General features: G+C 55.0%; 1 protein-coding gene across 5 annotated transcripts; it reads left to right on the plus strand.

Moving 5' to 3' along the window:
• The first annotated feature begins 5 nt into the window (after positions 1–5).
• LOC122383473 (28S ribosomal protein S9, mitochondrial-like) lies at positions 6–13,119 on the plus strand. Of its 5 annotated transcripts, none has more exons than XM_043369958.1 (11): positions 6–58; positions 829–1,071; positions 1,233–1,336; positions 1,758–1,931; positions 2,158–2,243; positions 2,483–2,558; positions 2,791–2,916; positions 3,250–3,426; positions 3,695–3,819; positions 5,362–5,495; positions 12,793–13,119. In XM_043369958.1, the coding sequence occupies exons 2-11, from the start codon at positions 843–845 to the stop codon at positions 12,882–12,884; spliced, it is 1,323 nt and encodes a 440-aa protein (XP_043225893.1). In that variant the 5' UTR covers positions 6–58; positions 829–842; the 3' UTR covers positions 12,885–13,119. The 5 variants fall into 5 exon arrangements, with proteins under 5 accessions (XP_043225893.1, XP_043225894.1, XP_043225891.1 ...); XM_043369959.1 differs by having other exon boundaries at positions 7–218; positions 828–1,071; XM_043369956.1 differs by having other exon boundaries at positions 13–323.
• The last annotated feature ends 3,430 nt before the right edge of the window (positions 13,120–16,549 follow it).

A 16,549-nucleotide genomic window follows, 5' to 3' on the forward strand; every position in this document is an offset into this window, starting at 1 on the left:
ACCACATTATTCGTCCGTTCCCGAAATAGCTAAACCTTGATTGGGCTGTGAAAAACGTGTTTGTGTTTCGTCGGCGTGTTTTCCCATTTATTTATTGATATTGATGTTTGACTTATGGTTAAGACCTAAAAAAAGATAAAACATAAGCCTACAAGCACAGTTTCGTTTTTTGGTAACTTGAACTGGTACCAGGCCTGCCAGTCTGGATCCCTAAAAAGCAGTGTGCCAAAATTGAGTTTTGTCTTGGGTGTCAGAGGGGAAAATTACCCACCAAAAAGAGGGGAGAGAGTGGAAAACTGCTGATTCAATGAGGCCCAAAAAGGGTGAGAAACGACAAAAAGCATGCATTTTATTATAGGGTGTAGAATGTTTGATGCTAACTGGGCATCCACACCACTGCTCTTTCTATAGGTAAAAAATCTAGTTTTTTGTTGAGAGTGGAAAAATGTTCTTAAAAATTAGTGGAGGGAGGGGAAAATGAATTTCATTTGGATGTTGTTTCCCACCCAAATCGACAAATTTTGGGACATTGCTAAAAAGGGTGAGGAATCAGACTTCACATTTTGTCAAGTTCCCTATCCCCGCGTTCGATGTCTCTCGGACGATGAAGATTCTACGTCATCCGGCCAATCACGTTCCATAACCACAGCCAAGTCCCCGCTGACCTTGGGTGGGATTGGCTGGGCAACGTAGAATCTATATGATATGCCCTGCGGCCTGCGTAGAATCTTAATCATCCGTGCCCTGAGTTGTCCATACTTATACCAATGTGAAATGAGCATGATTTGAGCTATCTCTGAACCTGTCTCCATGTTGTACATTTTGCAGGTGCTGTCGTCATCATGTCGCTGGGCAGGGTGAGAGTGCTGGAGGCACTGTGGCGGCTCCCAGCCACTCGTCTCTCGGCCAGCACTGTGTGCCCCACAGTGTGCCGGCCACTGAGTAGCGCTGGAGCCCGGTCTGGTCCGACCAGCCCTGATCCACAGGAGCAGGCTGGCCAGGTGCAGCAGAGGCCTGCCAAGAACACCAGCAAGGCCATGATGGCGTACCTGGAGCGGGCCACCAAACATGGTGAGTTGCTCTGGACAGGCCAGCGAAGACGTGTCTTATGTAGGTACGTGTGTTGATACTTGAGCTACCCTGGATCTGCCATGAAACATGTGAACCTGGTGATGGTCCAGTGGGACTTTTTACTGAATCATTAATCATGGCATCATTTTAATTTTTTACAGAGGAGTTCATGCGCAAGCAGGTGCATGAATTTGAAATAGGAAAGCGCCATCTGGCCAACATGATGGGTGAGGATCCAGAGCACTTCACGCAGGAGGATGTAGATGTGAGTAATGGACACCTTTCCTCACTTCAACTTGCATGGAACTTTAGAATGGCACCGGAAAAATGATAGCTTGATAGGTCTCAACGGAATTGTGCCCGAGGGTGCAAAAGTTGGTCACTTGTGAGTGTGACAGTAACGTAACTGACATATTTTAGTCAGGACTCAAATAATGAGCTTACTCCAGTTTTATCGAGATTGGTCTTGAGCTGCCTTACGTTTGGGAAGGGACGAGATGAGGGGGCGGGGCGGGGAGCTCGTTTCAGTCATTTATCGCCCATCACCACACCCGCATTGACATTCCTTGGGAACCGATACCGACGACGCGTGGAATTTGGAACTGCATCTGTGAAATAGCATCTTCATGCCATGGTCACTGATATATTGCGCCTCCCTTGCCTAGCTGACAAGTATTTTGTTTCAGCGCGCTATTGAGTACCTGTTTCCGACCGGTATTTTCGACAAGAAGGCGCGGCCCAAGATGCGGCACCCCACCGAGGTGTTTCCGCAGCAGAAGGCGGCGCAGTTCGACGCCACCGGCAGGCCCTTCCATACGCTGTTCTACACGCTCAAACCCAACTTCTACATGACACTCTACGTGAGTTGACTGATCGTCGTCACAGCGAACGGGGATTTCAGTGATTTGCTGTTCCAGTCTGAATTTTGAGGAAATCTTTATAAATGTTAAGTGTCGCATCGCGCTTCGGTACTACTGGAAGCAACTGCCGATTTGGTAGTCGTTCTGCTTGGGAAGAACTGCAACGGACAGGGGATAAAAGCGATAAAAGTGACGTGATTTGGAATACTGTGTCGTTGGCTCGCAGGAGCTGGTGGAAAAGATGAACCAGCTCGATCGGCTTCAGGCCAAGAACGACGCTCTCGGCAAACTGCCAGATACCACGCAGAAACTGTGAGTTCCCTTAGTGGCATTTGGTGTCTCTTGGGCTATATGGCTGCTGCTTACTCCTATTGCCGATTGCATACTGGTGTCAATACAAAGTGGGCGAGCTAAAGTCATTATTAATTGTATGATTAGTCCTTGACTGTCATTTTCATTAAAAACAAGATGACTATTGAGCATTTAAAATGCCATGAACGTTTCCCTCGACGTTTTTTTTTTTTGTAATGTTTGTTCTTGTATTATTACAGCTCGCTTCTAGGAAGTGAGTGGCTCGACATTGAAGAGCTCGGCAAGATGCTTGTGGAAACCCTCAAAGAACCTCAGGTGAGCGACGCTACGGTTTACGGTTGAAGTTACGCTTTGATTATTGAGTCACCTGCTTTTAATCGTATTCGGCTAATGACCTACGATCAGGGGTTTTCCTGAGATAATACGATAATTTCGTGTGCTGATGATTTTAGGAACTGCCTATTCGCCGCAGTTTTTCACCAAACCGTCTTCTCACACTGGCCCCTGACACTGACCGTGTTTGTGTGTCTGCATGTGCGGTGTGCAGTACCAGGAGTTTGTACGCGCCATGAACCGACTGGTGGAACATCCGCTGGCCTACCACCACAAGGACTTCATCTTCAAGTACCGCAAGATGCTGCGCGTCTCCAACGAGACAGATACCGTGCCGGAGGTGGGTGAGACCGCCGCGGTGCCGGACTGCACAACTCGGCCCACGACTGTTGCTGCTGCTGTGTTGCAGACGGGCTCGGCTACGTGCGCCTTTGACTCCCCAGATCGCTCGTGCGATTCCGCAGAAATGCGTACGAGTGTTGCGCTTTTTAGCTCATTTTAGGTGACAGTCACTGTCTCACTTACTGTAGTCAGTAATTACTCTCGTTTAATGTAGGTACAGTTTTCTATCAGATGTGTGATTTTTTAACAGGGCCGAGTATCCACATGTAATGGCTACCGCAATGAATCGGTCCGTCCCCAGCTGTCGTGTGACTGTTCTGACCGTCCCCAGCTGCTGTTCGACTCGGCCGGCCGGCCCTACATGGAGGCCACCGGTTACCGGAAGCGGGCGGTGGCGCGCGCGGTGGTGCACGGCCGCGGCTCGGGCCGGGTCACCGTCAACGGCCTGCCGCTGGTGCACTACTTCCACCGCGACGGCGGACGCTCCGGCAACCAGGACGTGGCGCAGGTCAGTCCGGCAGGGAGAACCAGATGAGTGTCAGGCTAGAACTTGAAGGGTATGGACGAGGTGTCAGATCAGAGGCAGGGTGAGCGGGAGGCAGGTGATGGGTCAAGTCGCGATCGTTGTTCGGTGGAGGCCTTCAGTACAGTCCACGTGTCGCCTCTGTACCGATGATGCTCTCTCGACCTATCCACATCACCGCCATGTCCTGTGAGTGTGCTCGGAGGGTGCTGCTTCCCATGTCGCCGTCTCTAAGCCACCCCCTCCCCCCCAGGTGATGTACCCGCTCCAGGTGGCCGGTGTGCTGGACTCTGTAGACGTGGAGGCCACGGTCCAGTATGACGGGCCCACGCAGCGCTACCACGGCAAGAGGCGGCGCGGACACAGGAAACGCACCAGGTACGTCCCATCCCAGCTGCACCGTACGAGGGGGTATCGAAAAGTTCTGATCATCACCATGAATTAGATGTGATAGAAATTTGATTTTTTTACATGATGTTCATTACTCCTTTACAAGTCACCACACACGACCGCAAACTTATTGCATCTTTTCTTCAGCTGCCTCAGGCGGTCATTGTAGGACCTTCGCACTGTCCCGTAAATCACTGCTCCACCTCATCAATGACGTCATTTCTGTCCTTAAAACACCGGCCATTGTGTGGATTCTTTATCTCCCGTAACAATCAAGAGTCAGTTAATACCTGGTCAGGTGCATTTGTTAGATGCGGTAGGATTTAATGTCCATATCATGTTGTTTCTTCAATCGCAGCTCAAGACGAATGGGCGGGGGCGCTGTCGGTGCGGATAAAACATCTTTCTTGGGCTTTTTGCGGCGATTCTGCTTGAGGCCATCTCGCAACTTCTTCAAAAGTGTGCAGTAGTGCTTGCTTATCATTATCCGACCATCATCAAGACAGTCGGTAATGACTATCCTACGCCAGATCCAGAACACTGGTAGCATTGACCTTCCATATCGGCTTCTGCATCTTCGCCTTTTAAGAAGGACAGAGGTGCCGTGCTTAAACTTCTTGATGATCTTTTTGTCTCTGGATCATACACATAGACCCAGCATTCGTCACAAGTCATCAAATGATCGAAGATGTCTTCAATTTCCTAAAAAAGGCCTAGTTTTCATTTCGAAAGGCCAAGACGCATTTTTCTCTTGAACAAAGTAGACACACGAACTTCTAAGCGGGCTGACTCCTTTATCGTCTGTAGTTCTTCGCTGATAATATTTTCAGGCACTGCCAGCATTGAAACCTTTCTGTTGCACAATCATCTGAAAGGTCACACGACGATCTGTAAGGATGAGGTCCTCCATCTCCTTCACAGTCACCATCTTGTCAGTCATTGGTAGTCACTCACTTCTTGACTCCCCTGCAAGGGCCATGCAGCCAAGTTGAAAATTATTTCTTCATTTTCGGTAAGTGCATGAGATGGGCTTTCCTCGCCATAAACTAATTTCACGTTCTTGATGCATTTTCTCAGTGTGATACCGTTTCAAATGCTTTAGTTGAATGACGGTTCGGTCCTCAATGGGCCCAATACTCATCTTTTTTACTTCTAAGTCTCTCCTACATAAGATAAAACCACTTCTCATGATTCTCTTTATGGGAGCATTGTTCTTAAGAACCAAATATAATACCCACAAAAAATCATCAAAATCGGTCTACATTTTCTATGTGATGATCAGAACTTTTCGATACCCCGTAGTCACCACTCAGACGGAGGCCATGGTCTCGTCTCCGTCGCTCCATATGAGCTGACTTTCCCAGCGTTTTGTGAATCGCGGCTGGCTGCACTATGTGCTCGGCACCGCTCGTACGGCGCACGCCATCTCCCCTTGAGCTCTGCGTCGCTTCTCTATGCCCTAAGCACTAAGCAGTGTGCCCGGGTATGGAGTGCCGTTCCAGTGTTGACCGCCCCTCCTGGCCGCCCCAGTTTCGTGCCGGAGCCGTGGAAGCGGCCGCACCCGGTGCAGGCTCCCAGCTCTCAGGCCGGCGCCGTCCGGCACGCTGTCTCGCTGGCGCTGCGCAGCTTCGTCGACAAGGAGATGCAGGAGACGATGCGGCTAGGTAAGGAACCGGTCGCAATAGTAGACTGCCCCTGGATATACCGGGCTTCTAAAAAAAAGTTGGATGGATTTCTTTTGCGAATAGAGGACCCCTAACAACATTTAAGCAAAATCAATGCACGTAGAAAAACGGAGAATTTTTCGTATATTTATATGACACCATGATTTGAGCTTAAAAAATGAAGCTGTGGTCTTAGGAAGTAAAAGCAAAACTCTTGATATTATGCTTTCCCTGACTAAGTCGGTCGGTTCGACACCACGGAAGATCCGCAAACACTTTAGGGCAAAGAGAGCAACATCTTGAAACAAAATTTTCCACATTATTGACAAGTTGCTGACTTGAGGAAGTGTTAACAATAGGTTCACGCAATTCAAGGAACACAGCGGCGGCCATAAACCCAATCAAAGGCTCACGGCGAACACCACTCGTGTGAGAGATGCGCTACTCAGGCTGTCAATGGTCAGCGATATCGGGTGGCTCTGGCGACGTTTTGGAGGGTTCTGCAATTGCAGGATGAGCAGAGATCCGGAAACGCTTAAGATCCAATGGTTCCAGCAAGACGGTGCCACGCCAATACCGCAAAAGAAAACCGGGAGGGGCTGTGGGAGCGCTTCGGGCAGCGCGTGATCTCGAGGTTCGGGACACGCCCTTGGTCGGCGAATTCTCCGAACGTAACCCCACCGGACTTTTTCCTATAGGACCACCTCAAGTCCCAGGTGTACCGAAACCACCCAAAAAGTTCCGAAGATCATAAGGATGCAGTGAAGTCAGCGGTGTGCCGTCTGCAGCTTTCCGTGGGTCGTGCTGCAGCAGAGGTCGCGCTGCGCCGGGCGAAACTGTGCATCGAGCATAAAGGGAATCATCTCGAACATAACCTCGGCGCGGCTCAGAAAGGCGACTGCCGAGGATCGAAATCCACTCAAACGAAATGTCTTTGATGAGGCTTTTAGGTGATACCCAATTATGTTTTGTTACACTGATACACCCTTCAATACGTTAGTTATAAAATCGTCTAACTTTTTTGAGAAGCCCGGTAGGACACCTTTCGGCTGAGTGGGATGCTGGGCGCGTCCAATAGGCATTTACCGTGGAGCTGGGAAGGTATCTCTGATGCATTAGGAAATAATGCAGCCAACTAATGTAAGCCGTCCTTGTCATACAAGACATGTTGGTATTCAGTGAGTTAATGGCGCCGCGACGATAACGCAGTAGACCTTTCGGGCAAGAGGCCGCACTATGGATAAGACAGCCTTGTAGTCAGCAGCAGCTATAACCATCCTGCCGTGAAAAGGAAAAGAAGCGTAACTCGCTTTTGACGATTTTTCAGGAGAGCGATTTTTCTGTTTTACCTTGTATTATCGTCGGTTCTTAAACAATCAAAGAAAACTTGGTGTCAAACTGTTCGCAATACTGCACTGAACCTAACAGTGTAAATATTTTTTACGTGGCATATAAGATATTGCTAGAAAATGGTGTAAGGTGTTTTTGCTTTTCACTCGATGCTCAAATTGCAGCGAGGCATGTAGGGAAGAAAAGCGTAACTACATTCACTCCAGTCCGGCAACCGTATGTGCAGCGCGCGGCTCCATAGCGAAATGCAAAAGAAGCGTAACTACGTAGTTACGCTTCTTTTGCTTGCGAGATCTTATGGTATCGGCGAATATGCGGTGTTTCAAATACGCCAGGACGAAAACGTCTTTTCTCCATTTCGGATGCCTAGATGCCTTTCGAAATAGCTCACGACTTTTCATGCTAAGACTTCATGCTTCATGCTTAGCAATCGCGGCCGTCAGGTCGCACCCTTCGGTGCCGGCAGGTCGGACAGGCTGGACGGCCGTGGGGTCGCCTATACCGGTGCTAGCAGGCCGGACGGCCGTGGGGTCGCCCCTGTCGGTGCTGGCAAGTAGGGCAGGTCGAGCGGCCTCCTCCTTCGGTGCTGGCAGATCGGGCAAGCTGGGCGGCCGTATGGTCAGCTCTGCCGGTGCTGGCGGGTCGGGCGGCCGTGGGGTGGCCTCCGCCGGTGCTGCAAGGCCAAGTGGCCGTGGGGTCGCCTCCTTCGGTGCTGGCAGGTCAGGCTTCCTTGGGGTTGCCCCTGTCGGTGCTGGGAGGTCGGGCAGGCCGGGCGGCCACGTTGTCGGCTGTCGCCCATGTTGGTGCTGGGAGGTCGGGAAGCCTAGCGGCCTTTGGGTCGCCTCTTCTGGTTCTGGCAGGTCGGGCAAGCCGGGCGGTCGTGGGGGTCACCTCTGCCGGTGCTGGCGGGTCGGGTGGCCGTGGGGTCGCTTTGTTTTGTGCTGGCAGGCCGGGCGGCCATGTTTTCGTCCCTGTCAGTTCTGACAGTCCGCGCAGTCGCGGGGTTTCATCTGTCTGTGCTGGCAGGCCGAACAGGCCGGACGGCCTTGGGGTAGCCTCTGCTGTTGCTGGCAGGCCGGGCAGCCGTGGGGTCTCGCCTCTGCCGGTGCCGGCAGGTCGGGCAGCCGTGGGGTCGTCTCTGCCGGTACTGGCAGGTCGGGCAGGCCGGGCGGCCACGTTGTCGTCTCTGCCGGTGCTGGCAGGCCTGGCGGCCTTGGGGTAGCCTCTGCCGTTGCTGGCAGGCCGGGCAGCCGTGGGGTCGCCTCTGCCGGTGCTGGCAGGTCGGGCAATTCGGGCGGCCGTGGGGTCGCCTCCGCCGGTGCCACAAGGCCAAGTGGCCGTGGGGTCGCCTCCTTGGGTGCTGGCAGGTCAGGCTTCCTTGGGGTTGCCCCTGTCGGTGCTGGGAGGTCGGGCAGGCCGGGCGGCCACGTTGTCGGCTGTCGCCCATGTTGGTGCTGGGAGGTCGGGAAGCCTGGCGGCCTTTGGGTCGCCTCTTCTGGTGCTGGCAGGTCGGGCGGCCGTGGGGTCACCTCTGCCGATGCTGGCGGGTCAGGCGGCCGTGGGGTCGTCTTTGCCGGTTCTGGCAGGCCGGGAGGGCGTGGGCTCAACTCTGCCGGTGCTGGCAGGTCGGGCGGCCGTGGGGTCGCCTCATTTCGTGCTGGCAGGCCGGGTGGACACGCTTTCCCCTCTATCAGTTCTGACAGTCCGAGCGGCCGCGGGTTTTCATCTGTCTGTGCTGGCAGGCCGGGCGGCCGTGGTGCCGTTGGGTCGCCTATGCCGGTGCTGGCAGGTCGGGCGTCCTTGGGGTCGCCCCTGTTGGTGCTGGGAGGTCGGGCAAGCCGGGCGGCCGTATGGTCAGCTCTGCCGGTGCTGGCGGGTCGGGCGGCCGTCGGGTCGCCTCCACCGGTGCTGGCAGGCCGGGCAGGCCGGGCGGCCACGTTGTCGCCTCTGCCGGTGCTGGCAGGCCTGGCGGCCTTGGGGTAGCCTCTGCCGTTGCTGGCAGGCCGGGCAGCCGTGGGGTCGCCTCTGCCGGTGCTGGCAGATCGGGCAAGCTGGGCGGCCGTATGGTCAGCTCTGCCGGTGCTGGCGGGTCGGGCGGCCGTGGGGTCGCCTCCGCCGGTGCTGCAAGGCCAAGTGGCCGTGGGGTCGCCTCCTTCGGTGCTGGCAGGTCAGGCTTCCTTGGGGTTGCCCCTGTCGGTGCTGGGAGGTCGGGCAGGCCGGGCGGCCACGTTGTCGGCTGTCGCCCATGTTGGTGCTGGGAGGTCGAGAAGCCTAGCGGCCTTTGGGTCGCCTCTTCTGGTTCTGGCAGGTCGGGCAAGCCGGGCGGTCGTGGGGGTCACCTCTGTCGGTGCTGGCGGGTCGGGTGGCCGTGGGGTCGCTTTGTTTTGTGCTGGCAGGCCGGGCGGCCATGTTTTCGTCCCTGTCAGTTCTGACAGTCCGCGCAGTCGCGGGGTTTCATCTGTCTGTGCTGGCAGACCGAACAGGCCGGACGGCCTTGGGGTAGCCTCTGCTGTTGCTGGCAGGCCGGGCAGCCGTGGGGTCGCCTCTGCCGGTGCTGGCAGGCCGGGCAGCCGTGGGGTCGCCTCTGCCGGTGCTGGCAGGTCGGGCAGGCCGGGCGGCCACGTTGTCGCCTCTGCCGGTGCTGGCAGGCCTGGCGGCCTTGGGGTAGCCTCTGCCGTTGCTGGCAGGCCGGCCAGCCGTGGGGTCGCCTCCGCCGGTGCTGCAAGGCCAAGTGGCCGTGGGGTCGCCTCCTTGGGTGCTGGCAGGTCGGGCTTCCTTGGGGTTGCCCCTGTCGGTGCTGGGAGGTCGGGAAGCCTGGCGGCCTTTGGGTCGCCTCTTCTGGTGCTGGCAGGTCGGGCGGCCGTGGGGTCACCTCTGCCGATGCTGGCGGGTCTGGCGGCCGTGGGGTCGTCTTTGCCGGTGCTGGCAGGCCGGGAGGGCGTGGGCTCAACTCTGCCGGTGCTGGCAGGTCGGGCGGCCGTGTGGTCGCCTCATTTCGTGCTGGCAGGCCGGGTGGCCACGTTTTCCCCTCTGTCAGTTCTGACAGTCCGAGCGGCCGCGGGTTTTCATCTGTCTGTACTGGCAGGCCGGGCGGCCGTGGTGCCGTTGGGTCGCCTATGCCGGTGCTGGCAGGCCGGGCGGCCGTGGTGCCGTTGGGTCGCCTATGCCGGTGCTGGCAGGTCGGGCGTCCTTGGGGTCGCCCCTGTTGGTGCTGGGAGGTCGGGCAAGCCGGGCGGCCGTATGGTCAGCTCTGCCGGTGCTGGCGGGTCGGGCGGCCGTCGGGTCGCCTCCACCGGTGCTGACAGGCCGGGCAGGCCGGGCGGCCACGTTGTCGCCTCTGCCGTTGCTGGCAGGCCGGGCAGCCGTGGGGTCGCCTCTGCCGGTGCTGGCAGGTCGGGCAAGCCGGGCGGCCGTGGGGTCACCTCTGTCGGTGCTGGCGGGTCGGGCAAGCCGGGCGGCCGTGGGGTCACCTCTGTCGGTGCTGGCGGGTCGGGCAAGCCGGGCGGCCGTGGGGTCACCTCTGCCGGTGCTGCAAGACCAAGCGGCCGTGGGGTCGCTTTGTTTCGTGCTGGCAGACCGGGCGGCCATGTTTTCGTCCCTGTCAGTTCTGACAGTCCGCGCAGTCGCGGGGTTTCATCTGTCTGTGCTGGCAGGCCGAACAGGCCGGACGGCCTTGGGGTAGCCTCTGCTGTTGCTGGCAGGCCGGGCAGCCGTGGGGTCTCGCCTCTGCCGGTGCCGGCAGGTCGGGCAGGTCGGGCGGCCACGTTGTCGCCTCTGCCGGTGCTGGCAGGCCGGGCAGCCGTGGGGTCGCCTCTGCCGGTGCTGGCAGGCCGGGCGGCCAGGTTGTCGCCTCTGCCGGTGCTGGCAGGCCGGACAGCCGTGGGGTCGCCTCTGCCGGTGCTGGCAGGTCGGGCAAGCCGGGCGGCCGTGGGGTCACCTCTGTCGGTGCTGGCGGGTCGGGCAAGCCGGGCGGCCGTGGGGTCACCTCTGTCGGTGCTGGCGGGTCGGGCAAGCCGGGCGGCCGTGGGGTCACCTCTGCCGGTGCTGCAAGACCAAGCGGCCGTGGGGTCGCTTTGTTTCGTGCTGGCAGACCGGGCGGCCATGTTTTCGTCCCTGTCAGTTCTGACAGTCCGCGCAGTCGCGGGGTTTCATCTGTCTGTGCTGGCAGGCCGAACAGGCCGGACGGCCTTGGGGTACCCTCTGCTGTTGCTGGCAGTTCGGGCAGCCGTGGGGTCTCGCCTCTGCCGGTGCCGGCAGGTCGGGCAGGCCGGGCGGCCACGTTGTCGCCTCTGCCGGTGCTGGCAGGCCTGGCGGCCTTGGGGTAGCCTCTGCCGTTGCTGGCAGGCCGGGCAGGCCGGGCAGCCGTGGGGTCGCCTCTGTCGGTGCTGGCGGGTCGGGCAAGCCGGGCGGCCGTGGGGTCACCTCTGCCGGTGCTGCAAGGCCAAGCGGCCTTGGGGTCGCCTCCTTCGGTGCTGGCAGGTCAGGCTCCCTTGGGGTCGTCCCTGTCGGTGCTGGGAGGTCGGGCAGGCCGGGCGGCAACGTTGTCGGCTGTCGCCCCCGTTGGTGCTGGGAGGTCGGGAAGCCTGGCGGCCTTTGTATCGCCTCTTCTGGTGCTGGCAGGTCGGGCAAGCCGGACGGCCGTGGGGTCACCTCTGCCGATGCTGGCGGGTCAGGCGGCCGTGGGGTCGTCTTTGCCGGTGCTGGCAGGCCGGGCGGTCGTGGGGCCGTTGGGTCGCCTATGCCGGTGCTGGCAGGTCGGGCGGCCTTGGGGTCGCCAATGTCGGTGCTGGCAGGTCAGGAGGCCTTGGGGTCTCGCCCCTGTCGGTGCTGGCAGGTCAGGAGGCCTTAAGGTCTCGCCCCTGTCGGTGCTGGCAGGTCAGGCCTGGGGGGGGGGGGCCCTGTCGGGGCTGGCAGACCGGGCAAGCCGGGCGGCCATATGGTCAGCTCTGCCGGTGCTGGCTGGCCGGGCGGCCATGTGGGGTTGGGTCGCCTCTCTTAATGCTGGGATGTCGAAATGCAGGTGGGAAGATCCCGCCCCTGATCGTCCTATTTCACCAGAACTCGCTCGACTCTACTCCTGATTTCACATTTTCCTTTAGCTGCACGTGGACCTTTGTTCCGTTTTTTTTTATCGCTTCAGTTCTAAACCTCTTCAGAGACCAAGTCTGCTCCTAAACCGCAATTTGCACACGCTTCTGATAAGAGTTCACAGCGAGCATGCACCACAATAAATAAAGTAAACTATTTGATATCGCTCGTGTGGCCTTGGTCCAGGGTATGGCATGGCACCCCATACCTATACCTACTATTTCAAGTTGGTGGTTTTGAACTTTGGTTGCTTTTATCTTACAGTTTTCCTCCATTCAAACGCCCGGATACCTACTAGAAGATATTGGTGAAACATAGAAAGGCGGCAAACGCAAGCAAGAAGGGCTTAATATATTTTTAATGCAAATTTTCCTGGCAAAATTAAACTTCTACCAAGTGTTATGCACTCACCTGAAAGGCAAAAAAGCGCAAGTGCGTAAAAGTCAGCGCGGTGATAAGCAAGAAAAGCGCAACTACGTAGTTGCGCTTTTCTTGCCTATCACATCGTCCTGACCGCTGCAGATACGCTTTTTTAATAGCTGCGTTTGTAGTTACGCTTTTTTTGCTTGCGGTCAGGGAGGATGAAAAACATTTACGCTTTTCTCGAAAAAGAAAATTTGATATAACTCGAAAAATAATACGAATTTCGAAAAACGGTTTTGCAGAAAGATGGAGATTGCTATTCTCTATCTAATGGTATCAAAATCTCAAAATCGAAAAAATGCGAGTTACGCTTTTCTTGGTTGTCACGGCAGCATCATCCGTACCTGATGAAAAGGCTTCCCTGACCAGTCATTAGCCGCGTTTGTATCTCTCTTAGCTGTATTTGTACCTTTTTACACGGTGTTCCTGTTTTCAGCCGGACTGCTAACGCGGGACGTCAGGGAGCGAGAGCGCTACAAGCCGGGCAAGAAGGGCTCGCGAAAGGGACGCACCTGGAAGAAGCGATAGTGGTGGCATCTGTCGGTGGGTGCGGGAACTAGGCGCCGTCGGTTGTGTGCAGACTGGAGAGAATGTGTTGTATTTGTATGGAGTATTCTGCTGGAAGTGATGGGTGAACGTGTTGACGATGTGTTATATCTTGTGTTGATTGATAGGGAGACTGTTATTGAGGGATGTGGAAACCCCATGGTTACTCGCCTGAATGGTCATACTGTGCGTCTGAAATACACGAGAACGCGTGAAACTAGTGGTTCGTGAAGCTCGCGGCGAATATTCCAGATGAACTTAAGATACACGAGAACACTGCCGTGCAAAGCAAAAAACGCGTATGTCAAGGAAATTCAATTTTCAAAGTTTTGCAGAAGATAGCATTTTGCGTTTAGGTGCGATGTGCAAATTGTATGACACAATACCCGATGAAAGTTATACCACTGGAAACGAAATTGAATAAGCTTTTTAACTGTATAATTAAATAAGACATTAGAAATTAGATATTTGCTAAATAAGGGGCTACTTTCATACGTTCTCCGTTTCTGTGCTTCGGCAGGAGGCTAGACAAAGCAAAAACCACGTATGTCGTAAAAAACACGTATGTCAACGCGAGTTTGCGTTCCATTGATACGGGGAGCTCGCCAAAACAACGTATGTGATACATACGTGCTTTGCAGTGCACGTGGGACTGCCAAAATGCAAAACAAGAACAGCGTATGTCGGGACTTACGCCTTTTTTCCTTTGCTCTAGGCTGGAAGTTGGCGATGACATGCAACAAATTTGACATACGTAATGCTTTATTGGATGAGAGAAACGACGACTCGATAATAACATATAAACAAGATCCAGGACTACAGAGTCGGAGTCAGAGTCGTTCAGAGTCAACACTTCCGACCGACGATGGAGTCTGAGTCGTAGTAACCGGAAATTCATCGACTCCGCAGACGTGCCAGAACTGCGGAGTCGGAGTCAATCGGAGTCGATATTTTTCAAGAGTCGGAGTCAGAGTCAAACCGGAGTCGGAGTCATTGTTAATCCATTGATTCCGCAGCCTTGTATGAGACCAATGTCATTAATGACCAGTGGTTGTCTAATCGATCTGAATCGTAAATAATTGTCCTATTCCTGCATATGAAGATTTTATAAGTATGTAATTTAATTACGCATTGGCGAACGGTTGCTGGCATTGATGTGCTTCAAGCTGGAAGATGGATACGGGCACTAGCTTTGTGATCACCAAGTAGCGAGCTTACCCACAGACCACCTTCCGATCAGCGTGCCCCGGCTCCAACAGCAAGCCGTGATCACGGCTGTCAGCGCCGCTGACTGATCAAAGCCGAACTTGAGCTGTAACTAGACGGTATTCTAGAACGATCCAGCAGCAGCTGTACTGCAGCGGAGTGCGGACCAATGCATGGCGAGAGCAGGCGATGCAACACATTCTTTGCGAACCGAAACTGCAAGATCCAATACTCATCGGAAGTGGCCCAGCCGCGGCCCGGGGTTATCCGTGGGTGACCCACGATGGAAAGACCTAAGGCTTCGGGCGAAGAAATGCGCAGCTCGTTTGCTGTATGGTAACGGCACTAACTATTCCAGCGACAGCGAGCGGGAAGTATGGAACGCAAATGCTGAGGCAATGAACCCGATGAAACCAAGCCGACATGCTGTCACATGCGTGGGGTCTAAATTAGGTCCAGCAGGAACACCTCCGATGGTGATGGTCGTGATCCAGCGACTTGTGTCGTCACACAGACACAACCTTCCACCGTGAGGCAGCGCGTGGACACTGGTCTCATCAGCGAACATCCGTCCCGAAATCCAGCCTCTTTTACCGAACCACTGCTTTATCGGACGAGCCTCGTTATATCTACCAGTTACCACCTCACCTGATGTGGTCAATGACAACGACCTGTCGGCGGCACCGCAGACGCACGCAGGCGGCGCTTAAGCACCCTTGGAGACTGTGGATGTCAATACGTACTTACCTATGCTGACTGCAGTAAAGGTGCAGTGGTCACAGCGAAATTCCAGCGGTTCCCGAGACACGCCCCAGGTTGACTTCGGCAAGTTCGTGGTGGTGAGACTTCGGCAAGTTCGTGGTGGTGATCGACCCATTGGTTGCGGTGAAGCTACGTCCCAAAGCGTTGAGGGCTGAGGCGGTATGGGGACCCGGCACTCGACGTTCTGATTCCGCTGGCATGGCACAGCGCCAGCTGTATATGTACAGCTCTCTGAGCATTTGGTTGGTCAACCGAGGTGTGCTTCAGCACGTGCAGATTCTGACGAATATATCGGAAAACGCGACAACTCGTCAACCGTCGCCGCTCAGCTTGTTCATGGCAACCGTGCACTTTTAGCTCGGGCATGTAAAATAAAGACACAATCGTCCGAAATATTCCATGGTCTCCCAGTCCAGGGCTGCGGAATCGGAGTCGACAGCTGTGACCGGATTCGGAGTTAGAGTCGATTCTGGATACCGGAGCCGGGATCGGAGTCAACGAAAATCCGTCGACTCCGCAGCCCTGCCAGATTTCCGGAGTCTGAGTCCGAGTTGGTTTTTGAAAGCCGAACTCGGAGTCTGAGTAAAAGTACATCGACTCCGCAGCCGGCATGTCCGTCTGTTCAACTCGACTCAGTTATGAAAACAAATTTTTACATGAATGGGACAATTATCTTTAACGTATGTCCTGCGATATAACAAAAGGCAAATGAAGAAAACACGTAAGTCAAACATACGTGAGATTTCGTTGCTTATTAACCGTCCAAGTGCCGCAAAAAAGCACGTATGTTTGACATACCTTGATTTACTTTGCAATGTTGCGGAACAGCCGTAAAATAATTGGTCCGTAAAACGCGTATGTGACATACGTGTTTTTTCCTTTGCATTAGGCAAGGGAAGTAAAAAAGTGTCTTACCACTAAAACGCGTAACTCTCGACATACGTGCTTTTCTACGGTCTTTTCGCAAGTGAACGATCAAAATGCAACAATTTCGACGTAACTCCAGTGACATACGTGTTTTTTTCGTGGTATTTCCCGACACTAAACTAAAACGTATGTTAATTAGGGTTTATATGCCAAAATTATGCATTAAAATGTTTATTTTTGATAACATGTCCTACATCAGGTGAAAGAGCGCGAAAAAACCTGTTGATCGATGTAAAAAAAAAACAAAAATGCCAAAATTTTGACTTACGCGTTTTTTGCTTTGCACGGCAGAACACGTGAAACCTCTGTTCGTGGAGCTCCTTTGCGGTGTATATTTCAGATGAACCTCGTAGTAGGCCCGTAATCGTGTAATAACATCCCGAGTGTTAACGTAACTTAATACGGAGTTTGTACCACAATCGCTGCAACCGAAGGCGGTTCTGGCGAGGCCGTTGTCCAAATCTCGTCCGTGTCGCCCGCTGTCAGTGTGTGCTGCCGAGTGATAGTGCACAGGACTACCGTGCTCTGTCAGCTCTGTCTGTAGTCGGGTCGGCTGAAATCAGAGCCAAGGTCGAGCTCTGTCTATCGTTCGTCTGCGGCCGATCTACCCCCCCCCCCCCTCCCCGGCCGCTGAGACATCGGGGGCACACGCGCGCGGGCTGATGTAAACTTCCCTGATAAATAGGTCGATAGAAGTGCCTCCTTTGGTGGAACCGCTGTAGTCGAGGGCGTAATAGCCAATAGGTCTTCCG

Source organism: Amphibalanus amphitrite, unplaced genomic scaffold (assembly GCF_019059575.1).
Source record: "Amphibalanus amphitrite isolate SeventyFive unplaced genomic scaffold, NRLGWU_Aamphi_draft 000164F_arrow, whole genome shotgun sequence".
NCBI classification, from domain to species: Eukaryota; Metazoa; Arthropoda; class Thecostraca; order Balanomorpha; family Balanidae; genus Amphibalanus; species Amphibalanus amphitrite.